This window comes from Schistocerca americana, chromosome 3, assembly GCF_021461395.2.
Source record: "Schistocerca americana isolate TAMUIC-IGC-003095 chromosome 3, iqSchAmer2.1, whole genome shotgun sequence".
Lineage (NCBI taxonomy): Eukaryota > Metazoa > Arthropoda > Insecta > Orthoptera > Acrididae > Schistocerca > Schistocerca americana.
In genome coordinates this window covers 107,487,070-107,505,836 of record NC_060121.1, presented here as the reverse complement: position 1 = coordinate 107,505,836, position 18,767 = coordinate 107,487,070, and the positions used below count along the sequence as shown (strand labels likewise).

The 18,767-nt window shown below is 39.7% G+C and overlaps 1 protein-coding gene across 1 annotated transcript in view; it reads left to right on the top strand.

Annotated features, from left to right (window-relative positions):
• The first annotated feature begins 3,972 nt into the window (after nucleotides 1-3,972).
• Nucleotides 3,973-18,767, top strand: part of LOC124605896 (arylsulfatase I-like) — a 139,097-nt gene continuing 124,302 nt past the window's right edge. The window contains exons 1-2 of the mRNA XM_047137843.1: nucleotides 3,973-4,025; nucleotides 9,240-9,372. Of these exons, the coding sequence (XP_046993799.1) occupies nucleotides 9,253-9,372 (120 nt within the window). The 5' untranslated portion in view covers nucleotides 3,973-4,025; nucleotides 9,240-9,252. The remainder of the gene's footprint in view (nucleotides 4,026-9,239; nucleotides 9,373-18,767) is intronic.

Below are 18,767 nucleotides of genomic sequence, written 5' to 3'. Positions count from 1 at the left end.
TTAAATTGTAAGGCATTTCCAGGGGCAGATGTGGAATCTGACCAAATCTATTGGTTATGAACTGTAGATCAAAACTGAAGAAACTGCAAGAAGGTGGGAATTTAAGGAAATGGGACCTGGATAAACTAAACCAGAGGTTGTACAGATATTCAGGGAGAGAAATAGGGAACAATTGACAGGAATGGGAGAAACAAATACAGTAGAAGAAAAATGGGTAGCTTTGAGGGATGAAATAATGAAGGCAGCAGAGGATCAAATAGGTAAAAAGACGAGGGCTAGTAGAAACCCATGGGTAACAGAAGAAATTTTGAATTTTATTGATGAAAGGAGAAAATATAAAAATGCAGTGAATCAAACAGGCAAAAAGGAATACAAACGCCTCAAAAATGATATCGACAGGACTTGCAAAAACGCTAAGCAGGGATGGCTAGAGGACAAATGTAAGGATGTAGAGGATTACCTCACCAGGGATAAGATAGATACTGCCTACAGGAAAATTACAGAGACCTTTGGAGAAAAGAGAACCACTCGTATGAATATCAAGAGCTCAGATGGAAACCCAGTTCTAAGCAAAGAAGGGAAAGCAGAAAGGTGGAAGGAGTATATAGAGGATTTATGCAAGGGCGTTGTACTTGAGAACAGTATTATGAAAATGGAAGAGGATGTAGATGAAGATGAAATAGGAGATACGATACTGAGTGAAGAGTTTGGCAGAGCTCTGAAAGACCTAAGTCGAAACAAGGCCCCGGGAGTAGAGAACATTCCATTAGAACTACTGACAGCCTTGGGACAGCCAGTCCTGACAAAACTCTATTCTACCATCTGGTGAGTTCTCTGCAAATGACGTTGCTATGGAGACGAACTGGTTTCCAATATACATTCACCGAAGAGTGAGAGTCCTTGTAACGCATATTAACAGACAGTGTCCTGACAGTCATTCATAGGCACAGTTGCCGTCGGCTATCTTCGTAACGCCCATATGGTACGGTATTTTGTCATTTTCTCACCGTATGGTACATACATACGGAAGTGCCAGATAGAATCTCTTTCTTGTTAGTGGGATCCTAAATGAGGAAGATGTTCGATTTGTCAGTTGAGTATTATAAGACATACGTGACTGTTTGACGGACATAGAAACAATGTAATATTTTTAGTAATGAAGAAAAATAGAAACAAGCAAAATAAATGGAAATAGTACAGCTGCAGGAATAGATTGAGTAAAAGCAGAGCTAATGAAATACACAGAAAACTCCTTTCAACTCTGATTATTACCTCTTCTCTCTGCGTGTTGGCAAAGATGTAAATTCCCAAGCTCGTGTAACAAGGTTGAAGTTCTCTCCTTGTTCAAAGAGAGCAATAGCATCGAATGTAGGAACTAAGAGAAGTTCGTCTGTTGGACGTGACATATACGCTTACTCAAAAATATTGAAAAGTGGAATAACATTTTTAGCTGAGGCGGTTGTTTAAGAACGTCAGAGTGGATTTAGAAAAGGACTTTCGTGAGTATCACTATAATAAAACGAGTCACAGAAAAAAAGAGAATTATACTTAAGACACACGTCGTTTTTATATAATTTGAAAACGTCGTTGATGATGTTGATCCAAATAAATTATGGGCGATTATGAATGACAGATGCTATCCATCTCTCTTGATAAGGGCAAAGAAATGTTTATAACGTGAAACACAAATAGCAATAAATACGAGAAACAAAAGAACAAATGAGAAAGAACGAGGCAGGGCCTCCTCCTTTCACTCATTCTTTTTAATATTTACTCTGATAACGTCATTATAAAGGGGAAATCAAATAGTCATTAGTTAGTTAAATTAGGTCAATACATTAAACTAAGTGCTTTACTGCTCACAGATGATAAAGAAATAATATACGAAGGTAAAAACAAACTCCCGTTAGTAGTTCACCGGCTAAACCAAAATAGTGATTAATAATAAAGTAATTGAATAGACGTCACGTTTCAAAAATTTGTGATGCGATATGAGTTATCATTATGATGATGGTGTAGTTGGAAGCGTCCACAAATTTCAAGAAATATGTACAACAATAAACAGAACACTGCACTATAAAAACTGGAAAAAGGTACAAAGATCACATTTTATGAAATTATGGTGAGACCATTTCTGCTGCTAGGAGCAAAGAAGTGGATAAATAAAAAGGATGAAACCAGAAAAATACAAGCAGCAGAAATGAGATTTTAAGGACAGTGAAGTGCTACACAAAGAGATTTAATAAAGGATGAAGATGTTCGAAAGGAGTTTGTACATGTTATTAATGAGGAAATAAATACGTGCAGATAAAGGTTGAAACAACTTGTGAAAGATGAAAGGCTACGGAAGAAAATGTTGAAGTCTGGCACAAACCGAAGGAGAGACTTAGGCCGATGAAGGAAACGATGGTTAGAACATTTGTAAAAAAGGAACAGTCATATGGCTAGTACCTGTACGCCAGACGACGACAACAATATTATCCAACGAACTGCCTTAACAGCTTATGGGCAAGCTGGCTTTAAAAAACTGTAAGAAGGAATTGTATAAATTCTATATTACGTACCTACTGAAAAAAAAAATTCTTGTAAAATTGGAGTAGTGAAAAATAAGTAGTTAAGTGAGACTCAGATACAAGACTTCATGAGAAACTAGAATGAATATGCAATCACAATGTGGTTACAGTCTGTCGTTACTTGTAAGAGTGTATCATGAACAATTTCAGTAACAGACTTAATCATTCTCTCTACTTTTGCATCCATTACAGTGTTACGCGATGCTCAACTGATTTAGTTCTGCACCTGTTGTAATCTACTCAACTTTCTGTAGCTCATCTAAGTCTTTTGTCATATCTCGTAATCTCACACTGAACTTGCTTAGTTTACCTGGCTTTATGTTCTACCCAATTCCATTTCCACTGCTTCGATGATTACGTCTTAGACTAAAACCTTTGCCATAACAAATGTCGGTGTTTACTTGGCCTTCTCAATAATTTACAACATGAATCCGTTCATTAGATGCTCAGCTGCTCTTTGTTTTCTTTTTATAATTCCTGTGTTTAGTATCTCCCAGGCGCACCGTAATCATAGCCTTGGAAACACTACTTAATTTGACGAAGGCTCTCCTGCTGATTTTCACTCTTAAGTATATTTGTTTTACTACTCATTCAGCCTTTGTTTTCAAGTACACCAAATGTAGTTTATTTATCTATTCCATAGAGTTTCATTTTCCTATCTCAGTAGTGTACCAAATTATATTTTGTTAGTCAAATGTGAAAATGTACTCTATTGCAAACTCTCCGTTCGACACACATTTCAAGCCTTACTTGGTTTGCGACAATCACTCCATGCAATTTCTTCCATTCTGTTTGTTTCTTCTACCTATCTTTGTCTTCAGTTACACAAAGCGCAGCTGATTTATTTTGTCTTTTCATCTTAATAGTGTGCTCACTGTCGTTTGCAAAGTCAATAGTGGTTTTACACTCTGTTTGAAAACTATATTTTTCCGGTTGTATCCCACTCAGTAACAGGAAAAATTCCTTCATATCTGATGAGAAAAGTCTCTTTGGTGATACGAAGTGTTCTTTCCTCAGTCCTCTTTCAGTACTGAGTTTGTCACTAACCTGATGTGGTGTGATTGGAAATTAGTAATAAATTATTATCGCGATTGAAAAAATGCATTCAGGTGACCCGTTGAATAACGCAAGTCATGTCAGTATTTTCCACATTTAAAGAGAGATTCAGGGAGTCTCAGTGATGTCACTTCATCATGAATTCAGAAGAAACGTCAAAGGTCCAAAATCTAGTGGACTGGTTTGAAAACTCCAGGCGCTTCCGTTGAACGATTTGTGGTCAGTGGGTTCCCGATTGCATAGCTCATTGACGCAAGGAGATAAGAGGCTGCCGTGAAGTGGCCGCCACAGATATAGCCACGAGAGTCTCACTCAGTTAAGTTCCGAACGGTGCGGGGGGAGGTCTGAGCCACTACAGCAGTCGTCTGGTCACGCTACGTCACGTCCTCTCTCAAGGTTTGTTGCTTTCAGAACTACGGCTACAGCCTGGTCTTTCTATAAACTGGGAAATGTTATTAGATTTGCTAACCGAAGACCAGCAAATTAGAATAGTTGTGAATTAATCAGGTTGTTACACATTTACTATATTCCACAGATATACCGATCAAGGGGCGATCTACAAATTGTAACATTTGAGGAAATGCTTCAGAATCAACATCGCATTTAAATATTTATTTTAAACTGATGATCTCATATTTTTCAAACTATGCCATATATTTTGCCAATACTGAAAATTTAAATATTGCTTTGGATCTCATGTTTTCCAAAATTATGCGATATATTTTGACAATGTTGAAAATAGCATATGCTTCAGAATCAACATCGCATTTAAATATTTATTTTAAACTGATGATCTCATATTTTTCAAACTATGCCATATATTTTGCCAATACTGAAAATTTAAATATTGCTTTGGATCTCATGTTTTCCAAAATTATGCGATATATTTTGACAATGTTGAAAATAGCAACATAGCAACATGATTCTAAATAGTATTTTTCTTAATAACTTGTTGATTGGCGATAAGACATTTTTATCCAGCTTGCATTTCGGTGTCGAGCGATTTACAAATGCACGTATTGTTAACGTTCCTTATTTTCTTGGGTTTTTTGTCTACTTTTTTTACATTTACATATGTTCGTAGTTTTCATTTTATTTCTCCTTCATTGGTCAGGCGTTTTCTTAGTGAGTGTGACGCTTCTGTCCTCAAAAAGTTCAGCTTTTTATTCCACGTCTAATGCTGTAAACGTATTAATGCAAAATAAGAATAATGCTGGTCCCAGTAAGTTGCTCTAAGGTACATCTGTGTTGGAATATTGTGCCTCCGATAAACATAACCTCAAATCTTTCATCATGAGGCGTGTCCTATCTATCTCACTTCATACATTTATCGAAATATGCTCTATACTATTTTGCACTTCAAAAGATTTTCAATTGGATAGGGTATATTATTAAGCCAAACGAATAGCAGAATATATGATGACTGATTTGCACATTTTCTTCCACGTTTCTTAAAATTACTTTTATTTACAATAGTTGCTACGTGTTTCAGTCGTGAGACGTGAGTACAGAGGAAGAGTTTCCGTCTTAAGATGGATGCAAGGTAATACTGTTTCTTTACGATACTCTGTTGTTGGAAACTGATTTTTTTTTTTTTTTTTTTTTTTTTTTTTTTTTTTTTTTGTGGCACCTATCGAATTTACTTGTGTCATTTTCTGTGGCAAACCTATGATAACACAAATATACATTAACTGTCTGAAACTATCTGACAGATTGTGGGCTCATTGTAAGCTTTTTATATCGTCAGTTAGACTTATTTTTCCTGCGTTCGCTATTGCTGCTTGTTTTGTTGATCAATCTCACACAACGTAACGAAAATACACGTCCAACACTGTTCCACAAAACAGTCATACCGGTAGGGATTCTAAGCTTTCTACGGTACACAGACAGTTCGAATTGGTCAGGAAAAGTCTTCAAATTGCGCCGATGTTTCGTCAGGTAACCTGCTATTCTCCGAAAGGCAACAAATGCATTTACTCCACAGGATCAGCACAGTGTAATCAGACGTAACGTATTGAGGGAGCTGCACTTTACTATGTTACTATGCCATATTGTGCGCTGGTGTTCATCAATTCGTTATAATTTACGTTAATATTAATTATAACTGAAGCAATTCCAAGCCCGATGTCCCTTCAAAAAGATCGCTAGATTGCAGCATGGTAGACACGTTAAAAACTTCACTCTAAAGGCATGACATGCAGTTAATGCCTTTGAGGCTTTTGTTAAAAATAGCTGTGATGTTAAATTTCTTCACTCTTGGAGAGTAATGATGGATGATGCAAATGAAATCAGAAGCAAATGTAAAAGTATTAGACGATTTGAACATTGATAATAAATGAAGTAACATTTAAAATTCTGCAGTTAAGTAAATCTAGCGTTGACCCTTATGAGAATTGTGTCTTTAGCACGTGGTTCTGCCAGAAACATTGGAGAAAACGTTAATAGAAAAGGATGAAGTATGCATGGCATTCTGGAAAGTTTCATAGCGCAACTTGTATGCAAATTGGGCTGTTCCCGATCCATTTTGTCAGTAGTGCTCAAAATAGTTATTTGAAAGAGCGACAGTGGCTCTCAGAATCGAATTTGTTCTTAAAACACAATCTAGGGAGGTTTTTGTAAGAAGTTATATATATAATGATGAGGATTTCTTTTACTCGAAGAACTTAGAGCCTGCGTCAGTCATCATGCATATTTGCAGGAGGAGGTTACCATTTTCTATATTTGAGGTTGTATCGAATTCAGGCTACTATATTTCTCGTGTCCAATGTACTGCAAACCGTAAAATTGTCTTAAACCCAATACAGTATCAATCTACTAATAGGTAAGACAGGTCTTCTGACTAGTAATAAACCTAGTAGTAAAAATTTTGTTGTATTTATTATATCACTAATTTTGAAATAAATGGGTAAGTAGCATGTGGAATTTTGTGACTAACACCATAGACAAAAACTTATTCTGGAAGTAATTCAATATTTAAATTAAGATACTTCCGGTTATTCACATACTTCCTTTGATTTATAAATCCCATGTGAGAAATTTTCTTATTTTATTTGTATCGTGCTTGCACGCATTTCCACAATTGTCATTATTTAAAAATTCTTACTGTTGTTTTTTTATTCAATAACATATTTCGGGTTTACTTTTATTATCTTATTGTTTCAATGTTAGCTTGCATTTTAGTAAATACAAAATATATTTCTGGAGTTGATATAGATTTACTGCAATAGAAATATTTTGAAAAATGTCAGTGTTTCCGCATTAATAATTAGTTAGTCGGTAGACATAGAAGTAGCAGCGTTTTATACATGAACGTTCGTTGTAGTCAGTGTGACTCCATATCCCGGTCGATACCTTCCCGAACCTCACTGGCTTTCCTCCTGCATGTTCCACAGCGGTACGGGCTGCAAATGGTGGTTGCTGAGGCTTTTGACGGTTTGTGACTTTAATGAGACTAGGCAGTGTATAGTGGTTGTTCAAAAAAAGTGTAGAATGCTTTGAGAGGCGGTAGTAGTCGCCGAAACAAGAGAAATAAGTCCGGTAAACGTGGGTAGGGAAATGTATACTTTCTGAGTATGTATACTTTCTGAGTAAGTCCAGGAAACACGGGTCCGAAAATGCATAGTTTCTGCGATAAACATGTGTTTACAGGAACAGGAGGTGTTCAACGTGGCGTCTATTCATGACAATGCACCCCTCCACCCTCTGGCGTAAGGAATGACGCACATCTTGTACACCCTCTTGTACGCATTGAGGACACAAACCTGTAGTGTCTGCTTATCGGTTATTGGTGTGACTTAGACCAATTGCTTCAAGTGTCTGCATAACCAAAATTCTGGGAAACAAGCAGGCCCCTGCGACCAATCCAGCTGTCCTGAATATCTGCTTCAGACTATGCGCAATTTGTGACGAAATTGTGCTGGAGCGCAATCATGCATGAACCACATTTGTTTTCGTTGTTCCAATGACACAGCCTCCAGCAAGGTAAGCAACACATTAATAAGAAAGTCCACATAGTGTGCCTCTGTTAACCTTCGTGGTAGCACATATGATTCTGTTAATTCATTGCCAAGCACGCCAGCCCATATGTTGAGAATCGGTGGTGCTGCCCTCTTTCCTGAATTGCTTGGGGATTTACATCTGCCTGTACACGCTGGTTATGAAAATTCACAATACCATCTCTTGTGAACTTTTCCTCCTTGGTAAATAAAATCTTGGATGTGGACAGTGGACTTGTAGCACACTTCTGAAACAGCCGTTGACGAAATCGCCCTTTTCCATGATGATCCTGTGGCTTTAGGGCCTGAACGCGCTGTAGATGATATGGGTACAGCAAGTATTCATTATTTACCCCCCCTCCCCCCCCCCCCTTCCCACAGACAAGAGAGTGATAAACGCCTTCTGCTGCTGCTAACCGTCACACTCTGGTCCCAAAGGTTTCTTCCACCGAACGTAGTGTACGCTCCGCCATGGCACGTGTGCAGACTGTGTGGGGTCTTCGATTGTCACTTCCGAGGTGCAAGAGTACCTGTGTCCCTCAGACGCTGGGAAGGTCTTCGGAACAACTTATCAGATGGCACTCTGTGCTGTGGATATTTTTCAGCAGAGGGTACGCGCTCGTAGACTACGTCCATTTGCAAAACCATAGCAGAGTATATATCCACCATTTCACTTGAGAAGCAGTAGGCTTCCATTGTTAAAAAGTGGTGGAAGAGATAAAATGTAAATGTTCTACACCAGTTATACTTACAAACTGCGCAATAACAGTACCCACGTAAGTGAATCAGCGCTTAAAAGAAGTAAAACAAAATGATGCGTACCCAGTGCTTACAGTACTGTACAATAAGAACCAAAAACGCGACGAAAACTAGTGTAACCTGCAACAGGACTCGAACCACAAAACTGACTGCAGACCGCCTAGTGGTAGATACAGAACTAGAGTAAGACATCACAATACACTCCTGACACATTTGACGAAGCACCAAAGCAACGACTAAAATGACGTTGGGCAGTTTCGTATCAGCAGAGGAGGAAGTCCGCAATCAAGCGTCGTGCAGCCCTTCCTACAAACACGCGTTTATCTCGGACAATATGCGTTTCCAGTCCCATGCTTATTAGATTTATTTTTCATAATTCGATGAGTACGACCACCAATCAAAGTATGCGGCATTTTTTATGATCACCTTGCGTACATAAGCAAAGTGAAAGTAAGAAATGGCAAATGGTATAGTCTTTTATTAAAACAAATACACCCATTGCTTCTTATTTGATTCCTTGCTAATGTGTGTATCGCAACGTGGTTTCCCACGTTCTCCTAGTTCGAGACCGAACTCACATTCATTTAAATTTTGTTGCGCGTCTCCACATTCCAAAATGACATCTTACCAAGTGGAACACAATGATCAGGTAGGCTGCTTCCGTTCTACAGGATACACGATGTTCTTAAGAAGTGAAAAAAAAGTAAAAAGTCAAATCAAGTCCCAAATTTCTCTTATGCTAGAGTGTAGTTCGAGCAGGCAACTAAAAATAACTTTAAAGGAATTGAAAAGAAATGAATTTAGAAGCGTCTTGGATATCGGACAGTTCAGATTTATTGAAAACGTCTTTTTTCAGTTCTTGTGCTGTGATGGAGCGCTCGCAAAACATGCACACCGTGTTACTCCTAGCATTCGCATGCTTGCTGGCGACTTCCTCCTCTGCTGATACGAAACCGCCCAACATCATTTTCATACTCGCTGATGATATGGTAAGTGTCAAAAGCTTGTTTGATAATGATTTCCGAGTTGCTACCTCTTAATGCTTTCGTATTATTTCGTTTATTCTCATTTCATACACTGCTCTCAGTAGGTTTCATTCCATTCAACGCATTCTGATCTTCTTGCTTACTATCAGAGAACAGAACAATATTATTATCTACATCATGGACTCATTGTCTAGGGGTCCCGGTTTAGCACCACACCAACGCTTACGTTTTGAATAAAAACCATCAAGCAATGGGGAACGAAGACTTCAGGCACAAGAAGTCACCCTCATTCAGCCAGCGGCATTGTCGCAGGGGGCAGAGAATCAGACTAACATTCAGGGCACTCTCTTTGCCCGGTGGATGTTAAACTGCCCCTAGATGAGGAAGAATCAGCAATGATCAACGACATGAGGATTCAGAAGGCAATGGAAACCACTGCATTAAAGACACGTAACGTGTATCCACAGGACATGTGGCCTGTAATCGAAAAAGTGTCGTGATGGCAAAAGATTCCGGACTAGTCCTACTTTCGGATCTCCGAGAGATGACTCCCAAGGTGGAGGTGACCATGAGATAAAGACTGAATAACCAATGTTCTGCGAGTCGGGCCATAGAAAGTCGGAAGTTTGAACGTGGTAGGAAAGCTAGAAAAGCTGAAAAAGAAAATGCAAGGGCTCAATACAGATATAGTGGGGTTCAGTGAAGTGATACAGAAAGAAGACAGGGATTTCTTATCAGATCACTACAAAATAATACCAACAGCAGCAGAAAATGGTATAACATGAGTAGGATTCGTTATGAAGAGGAAAGTAGGGCAGAGATTGAGTTATTGTGAACAGTTCAGTGATAGGGTTGTTCGCATCAGAAAAAACAGCAAACCAACGCCGACAGCAAGCCGAAGATGAAAAGACAGAGAAAGTGTACGAAGATATTTAACGGGCAATTCATTACGTGAAGATGGAGGAAAATCTGATAGTCACGTGGAACTGGAATAAGCTTTTATTGGAACGAGTAGATGAAAGGATTGAGGGAGAATATATGCTTGGTACTAGAAATGAGAGAGGAGAAAGACTAATTGAGTTCCGCGAAAAACTTCAGCTAGTTGTAGCGAATACTCTGTTCAAGAACCACAAGAGGAGGAGGTGAACTTGAAAAAGGCCGGAAGTTACGAAAAGTTTTCAGTTACACAACTTCAGGGTTTGGCAGAGATTTCGAAATCAGATACTGGATTGTAAGGCGTACCCAGAAGCAGATATAGACTTAGATCACCATTTGGTTATGGCGAACGGTAGGCCGAAGTTTAAAATGCTAATTAGGAAGAATCAATGCCCAAAGAAGTGAGGTACGAAAGTACTAAGGAATAATGAAATATTCTGGGAATTCTCTCCGGCTTTAGATACTGTGACAAGGAATAGTTCACTAGGCATATTTCTCTAATAAGGGCAACCACGTAAGCTAGGAAGAAAACACAGTTAAAAGAAAAGTACGAAAATGTTTAGGAAAATTCAGGAATGTAGGAATATAAGATACATAGGGATGAAGTAAATAGGAAATGCATGGTTGCTAAGGCGAAATGCCTGCATGAGAAATGTGAAGAAATCGAAAAAGAAATGATTGTCAGGAGGACTGTCTCAGCATATACCAAAATCATAACAACCTTCGGTCGAACTAAAAGCAAGGATAGTAAGAATGCAAAGGGAATACCTCTGTTACATGCAGAAAAGAGAGCGGATAGGTGAAAAAAAGAGCACATTGAAGACCTATACCATGGCGAAGACTTGTCTGATAACGTGATAGAACAAGAAATAGGAACCGATGTAGAAGAGATAGGGGATCCAGTACTAGAATCAGAATTTTAAAAGCATTTTTGGAAGACTTAAGATCGCATAAGGCAGAAGAGAATGATAACATTTCATAGACTTTCAAAATTCGTTGGGGAAATGGCAACACAACGACTATTCATGTTGGTCTGAAGAACGTATGAGACGCGAAGTTCCATCTGATCTGAAAAAATCATCCACACAATTTCGACAGTCAGCATAACAGCTCACGCATCCATGTTGCTAACAAGAATAATACACAGAAAGAACTTATGAGACGCGAAGTTCCATCTGATGTTCTGAAAAACTCATCCACACAATTTCGACAGTCAGCATAACAGCTCACGCATCCATGTTGCTAACAAGAATAATACACAGAAGAATGGAAAAGAAAAGTGAGTAAGTGATATATGTCAGTCAGTTTGGCCTTAGAAAAGCTGAAGGCAACAGAGAGGGAACTCTGGCGTTGCAGCTGATAATGGATGCAAGACCGAAGAAAAATCAAGAGACGTTCGTAGGATTTGCCAGTCTGGAAAAAGCGTTGGACATTGTCCAATGGTTCAAGATGTTCGAAATTCTGATAAAAATTCTGGTAAGCTATAGGGAAAGACGGATACTATTCAATATTTACAAGAACCAAGAGGCAACAATAAGACTGGAAGATCAAGAACCAAGCTCTCGGATTGAAAGGGGTGTAAGACAGGGAAGTAGTCTTTCCCTCTTACTGTTCAAGCTATACATTGAAGAAGCAAAGACAGAATTAATGGAAAGATTAAAAAATGGAGTAAAAACCCAAGGTGAAAGCATTTCATTGATAAGATGCGCTGAGGGCATTGTCATGCTCAGTGAAAGTGAAGAGGACTTATAGGATCTGGCTAATGGAATGAGTAAAGAATATGGTCTGAGAGTAAATCGAAAAAAGGAGAAAGCAATGAGGAGTAGCAAAAGTGAGAACAGCGAACAACTTGACTTCAGTATTGGTGATCACGAAGTAGATCAGGCGGTCAGAGCAAGGAGGACATTAAAAGCAAACTATCAAGGAAGGTATTCCTGGTCAAGAGATGTCTGCTAGGATCAAACATAGGTATTAATTTGTGGAAAAAAATTCTGAGAAGGGATGCTTGGATCACAGCGTTGTGTGGTATTGAGACGTGGGCTGTGGGGAAACCGGAGCAGAAGGGAGTCGAAGCATTTGAGATGTGGTGCGGCGGAAGAAGATTAAACATAGGACGCATCAAGAAGGTAAGTAATGAGAAGGTTCGCTGTAGAATTGATGAGGAAAGGAATATATCGAAAACACTGGCAAAAAGAAGGAACAACATGATAGGACGTGTGTTAAGACATCAGGAAACAACTCCCATGGTACTAGAGGGTACTGTAGAGTGTAAAATCTCTAGCGGAAGGTAGAGCTTGGAATACATACATCAAATGATAGACGACATAGGCTGCAATTGCTACTCTCATATGAAGGAGAGGAATTCGTGGCGGGCTGCATCAAAGCAGTCACACATTGATGACACTTAGTAACATATCTATGGAGTTTTCGGGCCACGGTACATGTTCTTAGCATCAGCCGTACCTAGTACCGTTCTTACGACGCCACACCCGCTTGTTACCTGTCCCCCTTTCTGCCCCTCTCTCTCTCTATACGTCTCTGTCTGTCTTTCTCTCTCTCGTTCTCCCTTTCTCTCTCTTTTTTTCCTTCTCTCTTCAAAAACGCACACACACACACACACACACACACACACACACACACACACACACACACACACACACACAGACACACACACCACACGTACACGTCCATTATAATGCAAGAGCCATTCATTACGTACGCCGCAGAGTTGGATTTTGCAACTCTCAAACTGAATGTCACAGTGTTATTTCCACATCTAAATTGTCTCTGTTATTTGCAAAAATACGTAAAGGTATTGACAATACTGCTGTAACTTACGATATTTCTACATCTAAAATGTATGTATTATTTATCAAGGTAGACTATTTAACATGAATGAGTTCCATTTGTAAAGTGAATGCATGTATTCCAAATTAAAAGCCCAGGAGTGAGCAAAGATATTAGTCGAGCTTGTGAGCTGCCTTTATACGCATGTCCAAGAAAATTCTACATTTTTCTTGCGTAAAGATGTCAACAACGCTCGCCACAGCGCTTGGGTCGTACCTGAAGTATTGTACGACACACGTGTCCCGAGTGCGATGAACCGTACATAACTGACTGCTTCAGACCGGCTGATAGATAGGCTACGAGGTGCAGCTCAGGTGATTGGCCGGGCAAGATAAGACACGCAGAAGTCTGTTGACTCTAGCCGCTCCCGCAGGCGAGAGGTCGAACTGTTACCTACTGTCGTCCGACAAGAGAAATTGTGTTCAGTCATGATGAATCATTTTGATTACGAATTTGTGTTCGGAGTGTACACAAAGATGAAGATCCTCACATTCATTCTCTTGTGTTGAGAGCAACAGTTCGGGAGTTACAAGCACTTTACTGATGAAACGCGTCGGAGGTGGGAAGGGCACTCTAAAGGCTTAGCGAAGCTCCCTGTGGACTAAACCCTTAGAAAGGAATCAGGCACAGTGGAAGGCCGTAAAGTTGCAGCCCCACTTCCAACTACACCTGCACAGCCTTCGTCAGGTGACCAGTCGAAATCAGAAATTACTGGCAGGCTGCATAAGAGAAAAAGTCGGATGGAAACCCATATAACGGGCCGGTAAAAGAAAATGAAGGACTTTGGTGTATCGGAGAGATAGCCACAATGGAACAGGAACTGCAAAAGATGCTAGAAGAGATAAGATGTGAAATAGCATTCATTACAGAAACCAAAAACGAGACGAAAAATCTTAGGGGTATAGGAAATTATACTATAATATATAAGGGACAGAATAATACAGAGGAGCGCAAGCTGCGGTTAATTTAAGAGGAAATGGAAGAACAGGCTGGTAAGCTTACAAACTTATCTGTACTTCTTGTTTCTGTTTATCCTTGTACTTTTGCTTGAGAAACTTATAACTTGTTATTCATATTGTCTCTCATTTATTTCATTATGTGTTGTACTTGACTCAGGGTGTTTTATTTAATCTTTTAAATAAACCTGGCTATAAAACTGAAACTACCACTTTCTGTTTATCGTGGCTAAGGGCGGCAGGAAGTTACGTCAGAATTTTGTAACTTTTCAGGCAGAATTGAAACTAATGTGCGCAGGAGACAGACTCTAGTTATTATATACTAAGACTCCTTAATGATACAGAAAAGTCTGAGTCAGATATAAATGGATGAAAGACCAGCAAAAAGATGGAAGGACCAAATGTAACGGCAACACGCTGAGCAAGACCTAACGCACCTAACGCACGGTAGATGAAGTAGAAGAAGATCGACGTTTAAGAGGAATTAAGTTCCAATGACCTGATATACGGTTATAGCTGCCTAAATCAGATTTTCTCTGAGATTTCAATTACACGTTATATGCAAGGACTAATTGTCATATTGTGATCCGAGTACTGAGAACGTTTCCGCACGCATTTCATGTTATAAAAACTTATTCCGCTTAACAGTGCAAGCTACACAATATTTGGATTGACAATATTCGGCACAGTTGGTTCCACATCCGAATTCAGTATACATTGTCGGTAATCATCAGTGGTTAGCTCTTTAAGACAAGATTGTTTCACTCCCCGTTTCAGTCTCCAGTGTTTTTGTTACAAGTCGAATGTTATATCTGATATTCACAGTGAAAGCTGAAGAATCAACCCTATTATCCTCGTAAGTATGTGAAGTATTAAGATGACACAACCTTTCGGTATCTACTTTCCTGGAAACTTGTTTACTGTATTACATTCATAATGAAGGTCTACAAGATAAGTTTTTAAAATATCTAAAATCGGGATCCTACTGCTACCAGCTCCTCGAACACTACATTACTGCAATTTAATTCAATACTAACTAAAGTTTCTATACGAGTAAATATAAAACTACTTTCGAAATGAAATATTCCAGTTAATCTTGCTGCTCCGTATCTACCTTCGCGGGTTGTCACTAGTTTTTTCACCCTTTGTCGTACATTCTCCATAGTTGCACTAAAGCTACAGTTATTCCAGTTTGAGTGACGGTAACATTAAGAGTGCAACGGGAATTCCACTGTTAAATGCAGAGGAAAGAGCAGATAGGTGGAAAGAATACATTGAAAGCCTCTATGAGGGTGAAGATTTGTCTGATGTGATAGAAGAAGAATCAGGAGCCGAATTAGAAGAGATAGGGGATCCAGTATTAGAATCGGAATTTAAAAGAGCTTTGGAGGACTTACGGTCAAATAAGGCAGAAGGGATAGATAACATTCCATCAGAATTTCTAAAATCATTGGGGGAAGTGGCAACAAAACGACTATTCGCGTTGGTGTGTAGAATATATGAGTCCGATAATTCCGAAAACGGCAAGGGCTGACAAGTGCGAGAATTATCGCACAATCAGCTTAACACCTGATGCATCGAAACTGCTTACAAGAATAATATACAGAATAATGGAAAAGAAAATTGAGAATGCGCTAGGTGACGATCATTTTGGCTTTAGGAAAAGTAGAGGGACGAGAGAGGCAATTCTGACGTTACGGCTAATAATGGAAGCAAGGCTAAAGAAAAATCAAGACACTTTCATAGGATTTGTCGACCTGGAAAAAGCCTTCGACAATATAAAATGGTTCAAGCTGTTCGAGATTCTGAAAAAAGGAGGGTTAAGCTATAGGGAGAGACGGGTCATATACAATATGTACAACAACCAAGGGGGAATAATAAGAGTGGACGACCAAGAACGAAGTGCTCGTATTAAGAAGGGTTTAAGACGAGGCTGTAGCCTTTCGCCCCTACCCTTCAATCTGTACATCGAGGAAGCAATGATGAAAATAAAAGAATGGTTGAGGAGTGGAATTAAAATACAAGGTGAAAGGATTCAATGATACGATTCGCTGATGACATTGCTGAGTGAAAGTGAAGAAGAATTAAATGATCTGCTGAACGGAATGAACACTCTAATGAGTACCCAGTATGGGTTGAGAGTAAATCGGAGAAAGACGAAGGTAATGAGAAGTAGTAGAAATGAGAACACCGAGAAACTTAACATCAGGATTGATGGTCACGAAGTCAGTGAAGTTAAGGAATTCTGCTACCTAGGCAGTAAAATAACCAATGACGGACGGAGCAAGGAGGACATCAAAAGCAGACTCGTTATGGCAAAAAAGGCATTTCTGGCCAAGAGAAGTCTACCAATATCAAATACCGGCCTTAATATGAGGAAGAAATTTCTGACGATGTACGTCTGGAGCACAGCATTGTATGGTAGTGAATCATGGACTGTGGGAACACCGGAACAGAGGAGAATTGATTTGAGATGTGGTGCTATAGACGAATGTTGAAAATTAGGTGGACTGTTAAGGTAAGGAATGAGGAGGTTCTACGCAGAATCGGAGAGGAAAGGAATATGTGGAAAACACTGATAAGGAGAAGGGACAGGATGATAGGACATCTGCTAAGACATGAGGGAATGACTTCCATGGTACTAGAGGGAGCTGTAGAGGGCAAAAACTGTGGGGGAAGACAGAGATTGGAATACGTCAAGCAAATAATTGAGGACGTAGGTTGCGAGTGCTACTCTGAGATGAAGAGGCTAGCATAGGAAAGGAATTCGTGGTGGGCCGCATCAAACCAGTCAGTAGACTGATGACCAAAAAAAAAAAAAAAAAAAAAAAAAAAAAAGCCGAAGACTCATGCATGTACCAATGTTAATAACACCTCATCGGCAACTACAGCTGAAATGGGCACGCTGTCATCGGTTCAAATGGTTCAAATGGCTCTGGGCACTATGGGACTTAACATCTGTGGTCATCAGTCCCCTAGAACTTAGAACTACTTAAACCTAACTAACCTAAGGACATCGCACACATCCATGCCCGAGGCAGGATTCGAACCTGTGACCGTAGCAGTCGCGCAGTTCCGGACGGAGCGCCTAGAACCGCTAGACCACCGCGGCCGGCGCTGTCATCGGCACTGGACGTTGGCGCAGTAGCAGAACGTTGCATGGTCTGATGACTCCCCATAACTTCTTCATCATGCTGATGGGAGTGGTCGAAACCGTCGTGTTCCAGGAGACCACCTCCTTGACACCTGTACTGCACGACTGAGACAAGCTGGCGGCGGGCTCAATTATGGTCTGGAGAACACCTACATTGGCATCCATGGGTCCAGTGGAGATCGTGCACTGGTTGCAGGCCACGTACATCCCTTCATGACGATCAAGTTTCTCGACGGCAATGCCATTTTTCAGCAAGACGATGCGCCATGTTACATTTCCAGGAGTGTGATGGAATGGTTCTAGGAACACAACGGCGAGATCCAGTTGATGCGCTGGCCCCAAAAGTTGCCAGTTCTGAACCTGGTAGATTGTGATATGATCGAACATGGTATCAGAACTCATCGCTCCTCCTCGGAATTTACGGGAATTAGGTGACTCGTGTGTGCAGATATGGTGCTGACTCCCGACAGCGACCTACCAAGGCCTCATTGCTTCCATGACGTGATGCGTCGCCGCTGTTATCCATGCAAAAGGTCGGCATATCGGCTATTAGGAAGGTGGTCATAATGTACTGGTTGATTAGTGTATTAAGCTCTCCATTCTTCCATATGCAGTGCTTTGCATGAGAAAGTAATGGAAGAGTAAAGCGTAGTAGAAAAAATTTTCCGATCGGTCTGTCAGTGTCCAGGTGTCATTCACATCTTCAGCTTGACACATGGAACTTTATGTATACAGCTGTAATTTCTTAATATAACCTAACAACCAGGACTTTTATGTGTTCGTGTTTATAACTGAGTGTGTGTGTGTATGTGTGTGTGTGTGTGTGTGTGTGTGTGTGTGTGTGTGTGTATGAGAGAGAGAGAGAGAGGGAGAATGGTGGAATTTAGTGAGGACGCAGAATTTTATTTACAGTAATTGACAGAAATATTTATGAATGAATGTGTGTTTATGTGTGTGTGTGTGTGTGTGTGTGTGTGTGTGTATATATACGTGTGTGTGAAAGCAACCATCCTCTACTCACTGTGTCTTCCGCTGCACGCACGCTACCCGCAAGTGAGTAATCATGAGTTCGGTACTACACATGTAATACTGTGGGACGGAGTTAGGATAGACGTAATACCTCATTTCACCCCTACTTTTATTTGTATTCTGAATCTTCTTCTATTTTCTCCATTTGTCTTCGATATACGAGCTACAACATATCTGAAAAAAAACATGTATTGTTGCTTTTATGTAATTTTTTGTTCTATTTTTATTTTATGTTTTAAAAGAATCTGACTATGGGAATAATTGAAAGATGTCATTAATGACGTTAAAATTTGAGAGCTAACTATCGTCTATAAATTCAACTATAAGTTCCAATATTTGTAATTTGCAGAAGCCGTTTCCATGATTTTTCCATTTAATTGCGAATATGTTTTATGTGACGACAACAGTTAACCTTCGCAATATAAGCTCAATGGGACAGCGTCTACTATCACGGGAAATGAATATTTGTAAGAATG